Source organism: Lucilia cuprina, chromosome 5, assembly GCF_022045245.1.
Source record: "Lucilia cuprina isolate Lc7/37 chromosome 5, ASM2204524v1, whole genome shotgun sequence".
In the NCBI taxonomy this organism is placed as follows: Eukaryota; Metazoa; Arthropoda; class Insecta; order Diptera; family Calliphoridae; genus Lucilia; species Lucilia cuprina.
In genome coordinates this window covers 47,116,447-47,136,365 of record NC_060953.1, presented here as the reverse complement: position 1 = coordinate 47,136,365, position 19,919 = coordinate 47,116,447, and the positions used below count along the sequence as shown (strand labels likewise).

Here is a 19,919-nt window from a genome sequence, read left to right as displayed (position 1 = left end):
TCTTAGTGAGAATTCATTCGAAGCTTTCGAAAGCTTTAATTAATTATAGGAATGAAATCAAGGGGTTATATATAAAAAAATTGTTAAATTCTCAATTTCTAAAAGAAAATTAGGGAATGAATTATTTTAGAGCTTTGGATGGAATAGTATACTAGTTCCAAAACAACTTTTTAGAATCAATTTAAAAAAATGTCAAAAAGGTTAAAACGTTTTCAATTCTCACTATTGTGGTAACTATTTTCATACAAAAACAAACTCGGTTATTACGAGTCCTCGTATAATATAACCAATTTCAAAATTTTATGTTGAAAAAAATTTAAGTTTTTTAAGAAAAATATGAACAAATGAAATTAATGGTGTTTTTTTGTAAAGAATATTAAATAAAGTGGAACTACAAAAACGTCACCTGTCTTATTACTAACTTCGCTTATAACGAACAACGTTAACTGGTACCGCGGAGTTCGTTATAAACGAGTTTGACTTTAATTGGACTATAAAGAATTGATGAGATTTCTAATTGGATTGTAACAAGACACAGGCACAATATTAATTTTCCAACAGTTTCTCAATATTGGTCCAATTTAAGAATTCCGAACAAAAATGTTAAAAACAAGTAAGAGAGCTATATTCGTCTACATTGAATTTTATGTACCCTTCACCTTTGTAATGGATGCTGAAGATAAAACTCATTAAAAGTTCGAAAAAAGTACCAAGAAATTCCACATTCATACAGTTTCTAGATTCAATATTATGGAAAATTTAAAAAGTACCTTTTAAAGAATGATAGAGTACCAAAAAGTCCCTTCTTATAGGTTCCCTCTTACTCCGGTCACCACATCCATAAGCCGGCTTTACACGATCACACAAGTAATATAATCTGTCAAATTTTTTTTTGGATAATGAAACCATCACACATTGAGAAAAAAAATACGGATGGAAAATTTGACAGTCGTATGGCTCTCTTCATATTTTGAAATGATTCAAAAAACAAGCCGGTCGCATTAGATTACATACAAAAAAGTGAAACAGCTGTTTTATCTTACTTTGTTATTGTTTTATAACAATCGTGCAAACAAAAAAATATAAATCATAATCATAATCCCCAAGCAAATCTTATAGGAACCCTAATCTTTTTCTAAAAATTTAAAAATATCGGCCAAATATAAGGTCCCCCTCAGAAAATAACTTTCAAGCTCATAACAATCTAATTTCTATTAGCTATAGCGATCACATTCGATAAAGCCGTGATACACTGTTGTCAGATCTTACAATGTTGTCAGTAAAATGTTCAGAAAATGTCTAACAATCGCCAAAACTTACAATTTTTCTTTTGCAGCGTTGTCAGAAAAGGCATTCACAATTTTTCTGTAAAAAAACTCTTAGACACAAACATTAGAAAAAAACTGTTATACACAAATTTTTATAAAATAAAACTGTTATAAATAAATTTTTCTACAAAAGAAATGGTTATGCACAATTTTTTATAAGAAATACTGTTATACACAAACATTTCTATAGAAGAGATTGTTATAAACAAAATTTATTTGTAGAAAAAACTGTTATACCTACATTTTTATATAGAAACAACAGTTATGTGCAAATTTTTCTACTCAACAAACTGTTATACGTAAAATTTTCTTTAAAAAAAACTGTTTCTATAGAGAAAACTTTTATACATACATTTATCTGTAGAAAAAACTGTTATACACTATTTTTCTTACAGAAAAAACTGTTATATGTTGAGTTATACACAAATTTTTCTATAGGAAAGACTATTTTACACAAGAGTTTCTATAGAAAATACTGTTATAAACAAATTTGTTTGCAGAAAAAACTGTTATACACACATTTTTCTAAAGAAAAAACTGTTATAAGCAAAATTTACTTTGAGAAAAACTGTTATACACAACTGTTTCTGATAGAAAATACTGTTATATGAAAATTTATCTGTAGAAAAGAGCATTATACTAAAATTTTTCTTTAGAAAACTTTGTTATACATAATTTTTCTGTAGAAAAAACTGTTATAGATACATTTATCGGTAGAAGAAAACTGTTATACGCTATTTTTCCTAAACAATTTTTTCTAAAGGAAAGACTATTTTACACAAGTGTTTCTATAGAAAATATTGTTCTAAACAAATTTTTTTATAGAAAAAACTGTTATACGCAAAATTTACTTTGAGAAAAACTGTTATACACAAATGTTTCTAATAGAAAATACTGTTATATGAAAATGAGTCTGTAGAAAAGATTATCATACTGAAATTTTTCTTTAGAAAACTTTGTTATACATTATTTTTCTGTAGAGAAAACTGTTATACATACATTTATCGGTAGAATAAAACTGTTATACACTATTTTTCCTACAGAAAAAACTGTTATATGTTAAGTTTTAAACAATTCTTTCTAAAGGAAAGACTATTTTACACAAGTGTTTCTATAGAAAATAAAAATAAAAGTAATTTTTTGTAGAAAAAACTGTTATACACACATTTTTCTAAAGAAAAAACTGTTATACGCTAAATTTACTTTGAGAAAAACTGTTATACACAAATGTTTCTAATAGAAAATAATACTTTTTATGAAAATTTATCTGTAGAAAAGAGCATACTAAAATTTTTCTTTAGAAAACTTTGTTATATCGGTAGAATAAAACTGTTATGTGCTATTTTTTCTGCAGAAAAAACTGTTATACTTTAAGTTTTTTTAAGAAAAACAGTTGTTATAAACAATTTTTCTATAGAAAAAAACTGTTATAATTAAAAATGTATTAAAAATGTATAAATCTGTTATACACAAATTTTCTGTGGAAAAAAACTGTTATACTTTAATTTTTTTCATAAAAGACATAGTTCATATTCTAAATTTTTTATAAAAAACTGTTATACACTAATTTTTATATAAAAATATTTGTTATACAAAGAAAATGTTCTTTTGTAAAAATTGTTACCTTATAACCACACGTACAAAATGTGTCAGAATATCTTACCACACATATACTCGTTATATCTTCTTCACCTGATATTTAAAAGAATGTTTTCTTTCACCTTTAGCTTTTAACACAAAAAAAATGAAATTTAAAGTCTTTCAAATGCATAATTGTTTTTATTTTTTATTTTATTTGATTTATTTAATTTTTCAATTCTATTAGCATGTTTTTTTTTTGAATTTTATTATTTTTAGTATATAATTCTTGTTTTTTTTTTGTTAGTAGTATTTTTGTTTTATTGAAAAAAATTATTTTTATTATTTGTTTTAATGATTTTTTTTCTCATTGCCTTGAAGCATTTGGTTTATTTGTATTAAATAATTTATTTATTTATTTTTTAAATATTATTATGGTGCAAATTGTTTGTGTAATTATGATTTTTATTTTGTTATAAAAATGCTTTCGTTTTTAATTATTTAAAAAACAAATAAAAATATTTAATTTTATTTTTATAATTATAAGACTTATTTATAAACTAAATAAAGAGCCGTTTAAGTTTTAAATTTTCTTTTCGAGAAAAAAATAAATAAATATGCAACATCCAATTTTTTTTTGTTTTATAAAGTGTTTAATCTTTTTTTATTTACAATAACTAAATAACAATAACTATTTAATAGTAATAAATATATTTCATTTACGCTTCTTTTTTAAATCTTTCAGTGTTTTTTTTTTAATTTAAATTATTTAGAATACTTTTTTTGTTTTATTTATTATTATTTTTTTTTTTTTTGTAAAAAATTTTGATTTTTAAATTAGAAATCGAATTAAAGTTACACAACATGTATAAATATTATTATTTTAATTCTTTGGTTTTTTCTTCGAATTTGCTTTTAATATTACAACATAGTTTTACTGCTCTGGCTGGGCGGACGAGAACTTAAAAATAGACAAATAAATTTTTTGATGTATTTAAGCTAAATTAAGTTTTATGATAAAGGTTTAGTTGTCCCAACCAACTAGAATAATTATATTACAACAATATTCTATAGAAAAAACTGTTATACACACATTTTTCTATAGAAAAAAACTGTTGTAAGGAAAATATTTCTACAGAAAATTGTTCTACACAAAATTTTGTAAAAAAAAACTTTTATACAAACGCTTTTCTAAAGAAAAAACTGTTATACTCAAATTTTTTCTACAAAAAAACTGTCATACACACATTAAAAAAAACATACACAGAGAAAAACTGTTAAACAAACATTTTTTATAGTTAAATTTTTCTGTAGAGAAAACTGTTATACAAAAATAAAAAAAAACTGTTATACACACATTATTCTATAAAAACATAAAACATATTTCTATAAACATAACTGTTCTTCAAAAATTTTCTTAAAAAAACTATTATACAAAAACTTTTCCAAAGAAAAAACTGTTATAACAAATTTTTTCTAAAAAAAGAAACGGTTATACACAATTTTATCTACAAAAAACTGTTATATACAATTTTTTTTTACAAAAAAACTGTTATACATAATTTTTTCTATAGAAAAACTGTTATACACAAATTTTTCAGAAAACTGTTATACAAAAACAAAAAAAAATTGTTTTACACACATTTTTCTATAGAAAAACTGTTATTCAAAAATTATTTTTATTGACAGAACTGTTCTTCAAAAATTCTCTATGAAGATAATACTGTTATACATGATTTTTTTTTTGTGTAGAAAATTCTTATACAAAAAGATTTCTATTGAAAATCCTGAAATACAAACATTTTTCCATAAATAAAACAATTATGCACATATACTTCAATAAAAACAAACTGGTTTATTATATACTATATACTACTTTAGAATAAACTGTTATACAAAATGCTTTCTACTGAAAAATCATTTATAAACTAATTTTTCTAAAGAAAAAAATGTACAAAGAAAATTTTTCTATAGAAAAAAACTGTTAAAGGGAAAAACTTTTAAAGATTTTTTTATAGAAATAAAAATAATTATGATTTTTTTAATAGAAAAAACTATTATACAATTTTTTCTTTATAAAAAGTACTCTTATATGCAAACTTTTCTGTGAGAAACTTGTTATATACATAATTTTTCTTTATAAAAAACTTTTATAGAAAAAAAAAATGTCAATAGAAAAATGTTCTAAATTTTCTACAGATTAATCTGTTATACATGAATTTTGTAATAGAAAAGAAAATATTGTAAACATATTTTTTCTATATTAAAAGTCTTATACGTAAATTTTCCCATAGAAAAAACACTTATAAGGATATTATTCTATAGAAAAAACTTTTAAAACACATTTTTCTTTAGGATTAACTTATATGCAAAAAGTTCTCTTCTGAAAAAAAAAACTGTTATACACAAAGTTTTCCATAGTGATATACATGAATTTTTCAATAGAAAAAAAACTATTATAAATAAATCTTTCTATAGAAAAAACTCATATTTTTCTGTATAAAAAAACTTTTAGGTTTTCTGTATTAAAAAAAACTTTTATATATAAATTTTTCTACAGAAAAATTTAGAAAAATAGAAAAAACTTAGAAAATTTTCTTTAGAATAAACTATTATACAATAAGATTTCTATTGAAGAAAACTGTTATACATAAAATTTTCCTTTAAAAAGTATTTTGCTTAAATTTTTCTATAGAAAAAAAAACTGTTATATATGAATATTTCCAAAGAAAAAACTGTGTTTTCTACTAAAAAAAACTGTTATACATTGTTATACATATTTTGTATAAATTTTTTTCTATAAAAAAACTGTTTATAAATATTTCTAAAGAATAAACTGTGTTTTCTATTAAAAAAAAAAAAAACTGTTATAAACTAATTTTTCGCAACAAGAAACTGTTATACACAATTTTTGTTCTAGAGTAAGTTATTTTATACTATTTGTTCTATATAAATAACTGTTATACACAAATTTTTCTACAAAAATTTCCATATAGATATACAATTTTGTATAGAGAAAAAACTTCTATACTAAAAAACTTGTTATACACACATTCTTCTAGAAAAAATTAAACTGTTATGCAAAAGATTTTCCATCAGAAAAACTGTTATATGCTAAGGTTTTTACAAATTTTGTTTACTAGACTTTTTCTCTATAAAAACTATTATACACAAATTTCTAAAGGAAAACTGTTATACACAAAATGTCTATACTAAAAACTTGTTATACACAAATTTTTCTAGAAAAGAAAACTGTTATACAGAAGTTTTTTTTATCGGAAAAACTGTTATACACCAACTTTCCAGACTAAAAAACTTGCTAAACACACACTGTTCTAAAAAAAATTTTATACAGACGTTTTTATATCGGAAAAACTGTTATAACTGTTATTTTCTGTGCTAAAAAACCTGTTGTACACACATTTTTTAGAAAAAAAAACTGTTATAATCAATTTCTTTGTACAAATTTCTCTAACAAAATTGTTATACACGTTTTTATATCGGAAAAACTGTTATACAAAAATTTTCTATACTAAAAAACTTGTTATACACACATTTTTTTAGAAAAAAAAACTGTTATACATAAATCGATTGTACAAATTTCTCTGACAAAACTGTTATACACAATTTTTTCTAAAGAAAAACTGTTATACACAAATTTTCTATGCTGAAAACTTGTTATACATACATTATTCTAGAAAAAAAACTGTTATACAGAAGTGTTTCTGTCGGAAAAACTGTTTTACACAAACTTTCTATAGTAAAAAATTTGTTACACACACATTGTTAAAAAACTGCTATACAGAAGTTTTTCTATCGGAAAAACTGTTATACAAAAATTTTTTTCCTCAAATTGTTTGTACAAATTTCTTAAAAAAAAAAAACTGTTATACACAAATTTTTTTCTAAAGAAAAACTGTTATACATAAATTTTTGTACTAAAAAACTAATTATACATAATTTTTTCTAAAAAACTGTTATACAGACGTTTTTCTATCGGAAACTTTTTATATTAAAAGACTTGTTACACACATTGTTTACAAAAAACTGTTATACACAAATTTTCTATACTAAAAAACTAGTTATTCAAACCTTTTTTTTAGAAAAAAAAACTGTTATACTCAAATTGTTTTGTACAAATTTCTCTAAAAAAAACTGTTATACAGACTGTTCTAAAGAAAAACTGTTTTACACAAATTTTTTGTACTAAAAAACTAATTATACACATATTTTTCTAGAAAAAAAAACTGTTATACAGACGTTTTTCTATAGGAAAAAATGGTATACACAAATTTTCTTTACTAAAAAATTTGTTTTACACACATTGTTCTAAAAGAAATATTGGGAAAACTGTTATACACAAATTTTGTTTACTGGCTTTTTTCTCTAAAGAAAAAACTGTTATACACATATATTTTCTACAAAAAAACTGTAGAACAGTGCACGATATTTTGAAAAATGTTGGAAAAATTAAATTTATAACTTTTTTTTTAATAATATTTTATAATAATTATGAAAGCCTGATTACATGATTATCATTTTATTTTAATATATTTTTTAAATTATTTTTTTATGGTTTTATGTCTATTAAATAATTAATGATAAGAAAAAAATGTTTTTATAATTGTTTTATTTTAATATAAATTAATATTTATTAATTATTCGTTTTCGGTATTTTTTTATTATTAATTTAAATTACAATTATTTAAAGCTGTGAGTTTTTTTCTTTGCCATACGCATTTAATATTTTATTATTTATTTTTATTATTTTTATTATTATAAATATTTTCTTTTTATTAAATATATTTTTATTTTAAATTAAAAGTTAGCTTAATGTTCAATGTTTTTTTATTATTAATAATAATGCTAATTTTCTTTTTGTTAATTTATATATAAATTAATTTTGTTGTTGTTGTTATTTTAATGCTATTTATTATCAGAAAGAGCTTGACAATTAATAAAAAAATATTTATATTATTAGTTAAGTGTATGTATAAATATTATTATTTTTTTTTTGTTTTTTATAAGATTTTTTTTTCTTGTAATTTGTACCAATTGAAGTAAATATATAATATTTTTTTAAGGTTTTTTTTACAATATTTTTTTTTGTTATTACTTTAGAATGCCAGTTTGTTGTTTTAGTTTTATTAAATATTTTAGCTATTTTTATATGTTATTTATTGCAGTTGTAATTTTCTTTTAAGTTGAACTATCATAGTTCATATTACAAAAAATTAAAAATGAAAAAAAAAACAAAGCATACAAAAAGTTTTGAATAATTTAGAGAAATTTTATCTGCAGATCCTCTTTGAAGAATTCCAACATCCCAGGATACATGAGTAATTTCTTTTTTCAAAAAAATACTAATTAGATTTTTTGAGAACATGTTTATTAAGTTTTGAAATTTTATTTCAAAAAATTTGTGTTTTGATACAAAAAAAAGTTAAATTTTCTTTTCAAATCGGTAGTAGTTTTGAAAAAATGCGTTAATTTTGACCCCAATTACATAAAACAATTCGTTATGATTAAATTGTTTTTATTACTTTTCAAAGAACGATTTTCTATAGACATAAATATTTGTCCTTGTCTCCAACTCAATAGAGCTCAAAAAGTCTTCGCCTTCATGGGCCCGAGATAGCGTATCAGAGACAACGTTCTCTCTCCTGCTTTGGTGTTCAATCGTTAAATTCAATGCCCACCGATGGGTCAACGGAGAGATCACGTTGACCCATCAACCACTTTAAAATTGCATGATCGGTCACAACTTTAATCTCTAAGCCCTCAATGTACGATCTAAACTTTTTGATCGCCATCACTACGACTAAACATTCTAGTTCCGTCAACCACCGTACCATCCAGTCATGCCTAAAAATCGTCTTAAATGTTTTATTGATTTTGGTACGGGGAAGACTTGTATTGCTTTAATTTTGTCTGCGTCCACTTGCAACGTACCATTCCCTACAACAAATCCTAAATATTTCACACGGCTTAATGTAAAGCTACTTTTCTTAACGTTGATTGTCAAACCTGCTTTTCGAAGATTCGTTGCAACTTCCATCAAGTGTGTTAAATGGTCGTCAAAAGTCTGCGAAACCACAAGTTGTACGGAATTACCATGTCCATTTGTCGGCACAACGATTGCGGTGCGTTACAAAGTCCAAACGGCATTCTTGTAAATTGATACATTAAAATTTTTGTAACGGTTCACGCGATGTGACCTATCCTTAAGGAGACTTGCGCTACCTATTATTCCGACCATGCTCAGGGTTTGGGATGAAGTTCTTCTCTCCATCAGGATAGGGCACATCGCGTGAACCGTTACAAGCTCTGAACCTGAAATCTTAAAAAAAGAAAATCTTTCCGCAACTCGCGGAGGACGTACGAGGGCTTTCATTTGAGCTACAGTTGATATATTCAGTCTGAGAGCAAAATTACTGGAATATCTGTTGACGGTCGTATGATGTTGTCCAACGTTTAAAGAGCACCAACAACAAATTGAATAGAAAAGCCAAATTCTTCACAGGTCAGTTAGTGAACTTTAAACCCATACAAATGAACCATTTTGTCTTCTCTCTTTTGCTAACAAATGTTGTTGTAACTATATGATTTTTAATCCGCCGATTCTGTATTTAGGTCCAAGCCAAGAAATTGGGCTACTTCAATATGGTTAGTTCATAAATCCATTGGGCTAAGTGAAGTAGGGTGTGCTGAACAGTTAAATATGTGAATATTCCTCGAAATCCGGTTCTACGTACCGGCATGACCCGATATTATCGGCCCAGGACTGTTACCCCAGCAAAACAACTACACAACTAGAGCAAACAAATGTTGAGAGCATTCTGAAGAATGAAAAGTCCTTGACCAAATAAAAAGAAAGAAAAGATTTCTGGATAAGATTTCTTTTGCCATATGGAGGTTCTGTTAATTATAGATTTATATATCTTTCATGGACAAGGAATTTATTTACTTGAACCTACTTAATAAACCTTAACAGGGGAAAATATTCCGAAAACAATTTCCGAAATATGAACCCATATATGAAGCCGTTTAATATTAAAACTTACGTCTTCATGTTGCAAAGACCAATTAAAAATTATTAAAAAAATATTAGTTTGAAAGTTAGCACTTATTGGCTATTTATACCAAACCTTTCCCGGTTGGCTGTTGGTTCGATCAAAGCAGAACATCCCTATCTCTCTTTCTACTATATTCCAATATAATTTATCCAAAAATTAGCTTGAAAGTTCATCGACTTAAAACATAGGCTCGCATTTCATAAATATTCATCGAGACCTGAGTACCGATTTTCGCAGATGATGAGAGCGTTGGTTATGAATGATGGAAAGTATTGGATCGGAAAACTATACAAAAGAACAAAGAAAAAAAGAAGGGAAAATATTTCTGGATATTTTGTCACTGCTAAGGCATCCAATATGGTTCTGTTAATTGTAGATGTATATATCTTTTATGGACAAGTAATTTATTAACCTCAACCTTAACAGCGGGTAATGTTCCGAAAGTTAGCACTAATCGGCTATTTAGACCAAATTTTCCCGCTATTGAATCGATCTTTCTCTCTTTATGAAGTAATCGTTTATTTCAATAAAAGTTAACCGAAATTAACATGATCCGTTTATCGCCCCAAAACATAGGCTCACAGTTCATATGATTCAAGAAAGATGGGGAAAATTTTAAATATACTACGTATTGTCCAAATATTTTCCGGATTGCCCAATGTCAAATTAGAGACATGGGGGGCGTGGCCCCTTCGATATGAATAAAATAAAAAGTTTAGTTTATATGGGAAAGTTTAAGAACTATACAATTCTAAAAGTTTGTAGGGGAAATATTAAAATGCATATAAGCAATTTCAAAGATAATGAGAGGAATAGAATAAGGGGGCGTAACACCTCCGATATGAATTAAAAACAAAAATTGGAATATTTTGAAAACACTTAGAGTTTGAATCCAAATTAGCAATAGGGGGCGTGTCACTTCTCACGAACTTTAAATGTTGCCCTCCCCAACTTTAGAGATGTTTAAACTAACTTGTATCGAAATCCAATTGTGAGGTCTATATGGCAAAAACTGCAACGATTTCAAAGAAAAAGAGGATTCATTCTAGAACACTAAATATGAAATGTACAATATTTCTAAAAAAAATATTTAAAAAATAGTCAACTATAGTCAAGGCTTAACCAATTCAGAAATTGATTCCTAGTCAATTACTAAGCCTTTTAGTGTAATATTATGAAAATGAGATTAAGTTAGAGTTTATTGAAATTGCTCTTAAATTAAGATGATTTCGAGTCTATTTAGGCGATTTAATTGAAGGTATTTAGGTTATATCATTTAATGCAATGATTTTAATTTTATATTTAATTTTAAATATCGTTTTATGATTTTTTTTTAGTTTAAAAAAAAAGGTATGAATGCATAAATAGTTTTACTTTTAGTTATTAATTAATTATACTAATTGAATGTAATTTTCTTTTTGTTTACTATTAAATTGCATTGCATTTTTGTTAAGAATTATTTTTATTTTTGTTTTAAATTTATTTATTTTTATTGCAGTTTATTGCACTAATAATTATCTAAAGTAGAGTATTTTATTTTTTTAGTAAATAAAAATTTCTTTTTTAACTTTTTAATCCATTTAGGGATTTTGTTCCAAAAACTATTTGTTGTTGTTGTAGTCGCTAAATTATATTTACTCCAGTTCTTAGAGGGGATTCTATTTTATACAGCCGCCACCGGCCCAGGTGGAGTTGAAATACTCGTCGTCATGGTTTTACTTAGGTTCCTGGAAGGAAGGACATAGTTTTTTTTAATAAATTATTTTTTTTTAATTTTAAAATTAAATTATAAAATTTTTAATAATTTTTGAAAAATAAAGTTTAATAACTAAAGCTTAAACTTTAGTTATAAAACTTTGATGTTTTTTTTTTTTTTTTTTTTTTTTTTTTTTTTTTTTTTTTTTTTTTTTTTTTTTTTTTTGCACAAGCTTTAGAAAATTTCAAACAAACTTAAAAAAATGCCTTAATTTAGCCAATGAAACAGCCCAGTTGTAGAAAAAAAAAGTTGGAGAATTATATAGAAATTGTAGAAAAATTTTCTTAGACAACCTTACAACAACAATAATAATAATATAGAGCAATACAAACAAATATTTCTTAAGAATTTTAGTTTCGAATATGAGCCCCGATGATTTAAGCAAAAATTTCCTGTTTTTTTTTCTTTTCAATATAAACAATTACACAGCAGCGCTTATATAATGCATGAAAAATCAATCAAATTGTGGAAATTAAACCCAATCTTTGAAATGTACTCACCAGAGTTCCTTTCACAGCAGCTGCTTAAAATGGTGAGTTACTAAATAAAGTTGAAGTTGGGGGGGTTAGGAATGGTTAAGGGGTTAAAGTTTAGAAACATATTTTTCAATCTAAATAGAAACTTTTGTACTTTAGTACAAACAAAATTTTCAACTACAGATTTAAGTTTAGATTTAGATTTATTTTAGTATAGCTTTAAGCAGGTGTATTTTGGACTTGTTTTCTAAAATTTATCAAATATAAGTAGGAAGCTATAGTAAGATCACAGTAGAAACGAAAGAAAATCCTTTTTAGTTTAATCCAGGAAACGAAAATGTGATAGAGACAACTAAAGTAGAAAAAAAACTAAAACTGACACTGACATTAGATTTTGTCATAATAATTACCCTCAAAAATCAGTAGTAGTCGTAGTAGTAGAAATAGTGATAGTGGTAGTAGTAAATCCAGTTAAATGTGCGTTTCAGACGTAGTAGTAGTAGTAGTAGAAGTTTCCTAGTATCACAGGTCAACAAGCAGGGATTTTCATTTTATTTTTTTGCTTACAATTACAAATATTTAGTGTTTCCTTTGTCAGCTACTTGGACAAATCCTTTATGATACGATGATTTGGCAGTAGTTCAGCATATATAGAGCAGCAATATTGATAGACATGTCAGCAGATTCTAGAGGTTTTTTTTTTGATTTTTTTTAATATATACACATGAAATATTAACACATTAAAGAGAAAAAAAACATACACCACAAGCTCAATCCAAAAAAAAAGAAGAAATTAGGATAACACTTAAGGATTATTTATAAAATATGTATATGTATGTGTTTTTAGAGGTCATGCAGAAATTTGTTAGTTAAAAAAATTAATTTATCTAAATACTGATTGGATTTCTATAATTACACTAAAAACTACAAAGAATTTGTTTGTATATGCTGATCGTATTATTCCTTTTTGCAAGTAAAGGAGTTTTCGTTTTTAGCTAGTCCAATATTTAACTAAGTACAAACAAATATTTTAAATTAATTTCTAAGAACTTAAAAGAAATGGGAAAGTTTAAGAATTATTAAACTATATATTAGTTAATATTTGAAATTAGTACTTCCACCGCCGACTTTAACGAAATGGATTCCAACAGATGTTTTCTCATCCTTAGATCTCTTGCAAAATCTTGCACTAGCAAGTAAAGTGAAACAACCTTAATGATAGAAGATCGCAACGCTCTTAGGACGAAGGAGATGTTTGTCACTCTCTCTCTCTCTCTCTTTTACTTTCTAACTCTAATAGAAAATAGAAGATCGCAACTCTCTTGGGACGAAGAAGATGTCTGCCAATCTCTTGATCTCTGACTTTCTAACTCTAATAGTATAAATCTTCTCATCCTTGGATATATATCTGTATCTCTTGCAAAATCTTGTACTTGCTAGAAAATTGAACAACTCTCTTGGGACGAAGAAGATGTCTGCCAATCTCTTGCTCTCTGACTTTCTAACTTTAATAGAATAAATCTTCTCATCCTTAGATACGTACAAAACTGTATCTCTTGCAAAATCGTGTACTAGCAAGGAAAGTGAACTACTCTAATGATAAAAGATCGCAACGCTCTTAGGACGAAGAAGGTGTCCGCCACTTTTACTTTCTAACTCTAATAGAATAAATCTCCTCATACCTAGATACATATATAACTGTATCTCTAGCAAAATCTAGTACTTGCTAAGAAATTGAACTATCTTAATAATAGAAGATCGTAACTCTCTTGAGACGAAGAAGATGTCTGCCACTCTCCCTCTATCTCTCTTACTTTCTAACTCTAAAAGAATAAATCTCTTGCAAAATCTTGTATTAGCAAGGAAAGTGAAACTACCTTAATGATAGAAGTTCGCAAATCTCTTAGGACGAAGAAGATGTCTGCCACTCTCTCTTACCTTCTAACACTAAAAGAATAAATCTCTTGCAAAATCTTGTAACTAGATCACTCTGTTAAGAAGCACGACTGAGTCCTTCATACGGCTATTGAATTATCTCTCTGGAACGAACGGATCGGTCAATGAGTTTCGACACAACGATAGACATTTCTGAGTCGATTTAGCTATGTCCGATCTTCTATGGTACCGGAGATGAAGCCTATTAGAAATGGTTAAGATCTGTAAATTATTTCACCTAGTTCTAGTTCATGTAAAAAATCAGGTGAACAGACTACTGGTATCATACGGCAGAAGGTTAATACATTTTGATGCGATGAACAACCTCTTAAGTATGCGTAACTATACCACTGAGATGGCCCTGTTGATTCGGCAACAACATCTATAGGGAATTAGAATTGACAGACCGAAGAATAGATTACATAAATAATATATTTACTATAAAGGACATCACAGATTAAACAGAGATCTCAAAACCACTAAGATGGCTCTGTTGATGTGACAGCAACATCTAGGTATGGAATTGGTAGACAGAAGAACGGACTCCATAAATAATTTTACAAGATTTATGTTCTATGAAGGAAATCGTCGATAAAAACGACATTTTAAAACCACTAAGATGGCTCTGTTGCTGCGGCAACAACACCTATAGGAATGGAATTGGTAGACTGATGAATGGACTACATAAATAATTTGAAATGATTCATTTCCTTTAAAGGATATCAACGAAAAAACAATGATAAAAAATATCATTATTTATTCAGCATAAATCTGCATCTGAAAATGTCGTAAATTAATCCAGCATCAATCATCATCATCACCGATCTTTATCCATCAGATATCACTTCATCCAACTTACAACACCCAATCTTTATATTAACAGCTTATTTCGAACATATTATTCCACAGTTTGTACTATTCACAGAAACTAGGAATGGTATAGGAATCTTTTCAACATGACAAGTCCACAAAATTATAAGGTTCTCTGGTTAAATCTTGATTCGAAAAACGTTGAAGATGTCCAGTTTCTAGTTCCAACAAGCTAGAGATATTTGTAGCATTTCGTTAACCCAAAATTTGAATAACACCAAGATTAGGAAGGTACGTCAAGGTAAGAAGCTCCAGAGAGTAGACGCTTGAGTGCAAATAGGACCAATCAATTATACAAAAAGACTAGACATTTTTCGAAAGAAGAAAAACATTAAGCAAACACTAATCTGTTCTTACGCGAATAACTCTAAACTGGGTGCGAAACGGGTCTAGGGCTTCCAAGCAAATGTCCGTACTATCACAAAATTTACAGACACATCATCCAGTATACACAAACACCAGACATGCTCGGATCGCATAAGGGAAAACGAAAAAGTCTAAGGCAATCGAAACATTGAGCAAACATCTAATGAAATCTGTTTTTACAGCGAATCTTCGTGTTATCTCGAAATTTACTAAATGAAAGTTAACATATTCATCGACAGCCAGAAACTAATAAGATCGTAATAAGGTCGAATTTCGTATAACTGAGGGAGCGTCTTCCAGAATCAGGCTTTGCTTCATATGGGTACCAACCAGACCAGTTACAAGCCTTATACGTCAAAGAAAGAGCGAACACACTTGATGTACTTGTGGAGCAAGAGAATGTTAATCTGACGAATGCAAACCAGGACCGATGTTAAAACGTACGTTCGTTGCATGATTTTTGTATGGGATTCCACGCGTAGAAGCTTTGCTTAAGAAATCCCAAAATTTGCATATTTCAAAATGTCGATTTTGTGCTGATTTCACTGACTTTGTTTGTCGACATAGAACTTGGATTAGAAAGATACAAAAATTAAGTGATCTTAGAGCTTTTGGTAGCAAATGTGGCTGAATATGGCTTTTTGTAAGGCAATCATTTTAAGATGCAATTGAGGAATCACTTAGGGATGCAGTAGTTATATTTATTACTTCCAAATCAAAAATGTTTTTTGCTGGGTAAAAACATCTAAAGAACTACCTGCAGGGAACTGGGTGTCTAAACGTAAGTATTTTATAATTATGAGATTTTCCATCAAGTTGTATTCAATTTCACTCAAACTATCCTCTAAAATAGATTTAAATTAGATAGACTTTCCAATCTAGAACTATATTGGCTGATAGTGATCAGCTTTGAGCTCTCTAATCATAACGAGTAAGTGATTTTGTTTGATCTCATGATTTTGGTACTTAGTTAAGTCACTCGCTGATATAACGAATGTAAATATTGAAATTAATACGTTTTCCTTCATTTAATATTAATAAGATAAGGTTTCTATGAGCTGCCAAAGTTTTCTTGATCTCATTAGATCAAAGTTCTGAAATAAGAACAGATTGTCCATGTGTTTATATCACTTGGAACCTTTTATTGATTGTTTTGTGATCAGATCTGTCATGTCTTATCTTTTAACTCTTTCACGAATACGGGACAACGGTGTCCCAAAAATTTTTTAAATTATTCTCGATTTTGATCTCTCATGAGATGAAAATTCTGAAAAAAGATCAGGTTGCCTATGTGTTTATATTACTTGGATCAATTTATTGATCCTTTTGTGATCAGATCTGTCATGTCATATTTCTTAACTCTTTCACGAATACGTGACAACGGTGTCCCAAGATCTTTTTTTAAATTTTTCTCACTTGGTTGCTTTTATTGATCCTTTTGTGATCAAAAAGTCATTTCTTATTTCTTAACTCTTTCACGAATACGGGACAATGGTTTCCCAAGATCTGTTTTTTACATTTTTCTCATATGGTTCCTTTTATTGATCCTTTTGTGATCAGATCTGTCATGTCTTATTTCTTAACTCTTTCACGAATACGGGACAACGATATACCAAGATTCTTTTAAATTATTCTCGATTTTGATATTTCATGAGATGAAAATTCTGAAAAAAAGATCAGGTTGCCTATGTGTTTATATCATTTGGATCCTTTAATTGATCCTTTTGTAATCAGATCTGTCATGTCATATTTCTTAACCCTTTCACGAATACGTGACAACAGTGACCCAAGATCTTTTTTGCATTTTTCTCACTTGTATCCTTTTGCTGATCCTTTTGTGATCAGATCTGTGATGTCTAATTTTTTTAAAGATATTTTAACGATTGTAATAAGATTGATGTTATTGGATTTAAAGTTTTGCAATTTTCCACTGACATGCCTTCGTAGAAGTCATTTGAGATTCAAGATTCTAAAATAGTGGTAGAGATCAGTCAGTGATCACTCTTAAGAGAGAAACAAAAACGATCAAAGAGAGAAATATTTACGAAAACTCTTACAACGAATATAGAAAAATTTTGACCAAAGAAAACGTACATATGACTTTTCAACATTATAACTAGGGATCTTAAAAAGGGAAACAATGTTACAAAATAGAAAATATTTACAAATGTAGATTAAATCTCTTACAACTACAAAATTACAAGAAGAGAAATAGATAAAATAGAGAGCAAAATTTGTTTTAACAAGCAAAGCACATCTAAGAAGTATAAAAGCCAAAGTTTAGCTAAAAGCCTAAATAAATACTCCAACTAACAGTTTAGCCCAAAAGACTAGCATCAATTTTGACAAACGTATTAAAAGCATTATTAGTTAGTAGTAAGAAAATTAAATAAAAACAAATAAAACTGAATAAAAAAATCAAAATAAAATAAATGGTCGGTCCACTTACCCTTGCACCGAATTGGAAGTTGATATAACACCATTATCCAATGAATCCCTGGACAGTTCATCGGCCATCTGGACTTTTAGCTGATGGCCAAAGGAGTTAATCTCCGAATTCGGAGTCAACTGGGAACCAGGCGTTTGAACACGATACTGGCCCGGTGTTGTTACCGAACCATGTTGTGATATGGAGGTGGTCATGCCGGGACCACCATTTGGTAGAACACCATCAACTATGCAACTCTCGCCGGTCGTCGAATCGTGTATATTGATAATTTGACTGCCGGCAGCATTATCAGCCAGCGCAGCACCATCACTATCATCCACACCCTCGTCATCGATATCCATATCTTCGGCATTCTTATCTAACGGAGCCGTTTCTTCGTCTTCATTGTAGATTTTAAAGTAGGCATAGGTCAAATAGATCACAGATATTATGAACGAGGGTATGGGTATGGCCATGGAATACACCAAATTTAGGGTATTCTGCCAATAGTCCAAATGACTAATGACCACACTAGGATCCACTTTTGAGTAGTAGCAGGGAAATTTAACACCAATTGTCGTATAGCGTTTCAGCCATATGGTACAATTTAACATGGGCGGATAACCACAACCCTTGACATTAGGATACAGATGGGCACCAACGAAAAAATACATGCCGCTATTGTTAATAAGGCCTCTATTCAATTCCGATATTTCCTCGAATACATCATTGCCATCGGCATTGATGAATGTATTATCGGGATCTATAGCAGAATCTTCTATAAGATAACCATTCGAACCGTCTTCATCGCCAAAGGTTAAATGTTCCATAACCATGCCACCGCCACCGCCCCCCAAACCACCACCACCAACATTTCCACCACCCTCTAAAGAACTGATCATCGGATCACTGCCACCCAAATCATATTCATAATCATCACGTATGGCACGTGTATAACGATCGGTACGCTTTACCGGTGGCACATACTTTTCAGATTCCTTCAGATTTATATGATATTCGGTGACATTAAACTCATCCGTATAGTTGTACATGTTAAGGCGATAGTTCACCAGTATTTGTGTACAATCATAGATTTCCTTAGTACAACCCTCACGACATGATGCCCAACTGCAGTTGCGTGCCCCAAAACGTCGTACATTGGAAAAGGTTTCACACAAAGCGGGCACCTCTTCGAATTCCATAAAAATGGTAGTAAAAGCTGGCTCTATGACGAATGGTACCAAAAATAAAAATGCAAACAGGCTAAATGTACCAAGCAATATGAAAAAGGCAGTTGTATAAAAGAGTAATTTCTCTCTGAGAGTACGTTCATCGATTTCATCACCCATTTTTTTTTTGTTTTTTTTTGTTTTTAGTTTAAATTTTTAACTTAAGTTTATAATTATTATTATTAAATTTAAAGCGTGTGGGTTTTCGTTTTTTGTTGATGTTGTTGTTTTTATTATTAGCGAGCTGATTTAATTATGAGAAATAGAAGTTAAAGAGATTATTTATTTGTTTATTTGAAAATTTATTTAATTTTTTTATTTATTTATTTATTTATTAGCGTAGCTAGTGTATAGTTTTATGTTTTTTTTTTTAATATAAATATGGTTTTTTAGTGCTTTTTATTTTTTGTTTTAATATTTTTCTTTATCACAGGATGTTTTTTTTTAAACTTCAAAACTTTTAATTATTTTAGGTTTAATTTTTCTTTCTAATGATTTTCTTTATTACTTTTAAATATTTTCTCTTCCTTTTTGTCTACTATTTATCAATGATCACTTTTGTTGCGGTTTTTCGTTTGCAGTTTAAAGCGCGTTTAAGTATTAATCGCCTAAGTTTTCTTAACACGTTTATCGTAAGTTTAACTTTTCTAAATATGTCTAATTAAGTTAAACTTTTCAATTTTTCTTAACCGTTTATTGTAATTTGAATTTTTGCTAATTTTTCTATAGATCAGTTTCGTGATCGCGATATTTTGTTAAATTTCATAGATTTAAGTCTAACAGTTATATTTTTTTGAGGTTTCTTGAGCTTTTAACAGCACTTTAATTATTTAATTTTGTATAAAACTTATAAGTTTTATTTATTTGTTAAAACTGA

General features: G+C 27.8%; 1 protein-coding gene across 1 annotated transcript; it reads right to left on the bottom strand.

Moving 5' to 3' along the window:
- Positions 1 to 8,060: 8,060 nt before the first annotated feature.
- LOC111678678 (protein tipE) lies at positions 8,061 to 19,445 on the bottom strand. Its single transcript, XM_046951457.1, has 2 exons — positions 17,835 to 19,445; positions 8,061 to 11,709 (listed from the first exon to the last, which is right to left on the bottom strand). The coding sequence occupies exons 1-2, from the start codon at positions 19,160 to 19,162 to the stop codon at positions 11,646 to 11,648; spliced, it is 1,392 nt and encodes a 463-aa protein (XP_046807413.1). The 5' UTR covers positions 19,163 to 19,445; the 3' UTR covers positions 8,061 to 11,645.
- Between the last annotated feature and the right edge of the window lie 474 nt (positions 19,446 to 19,919).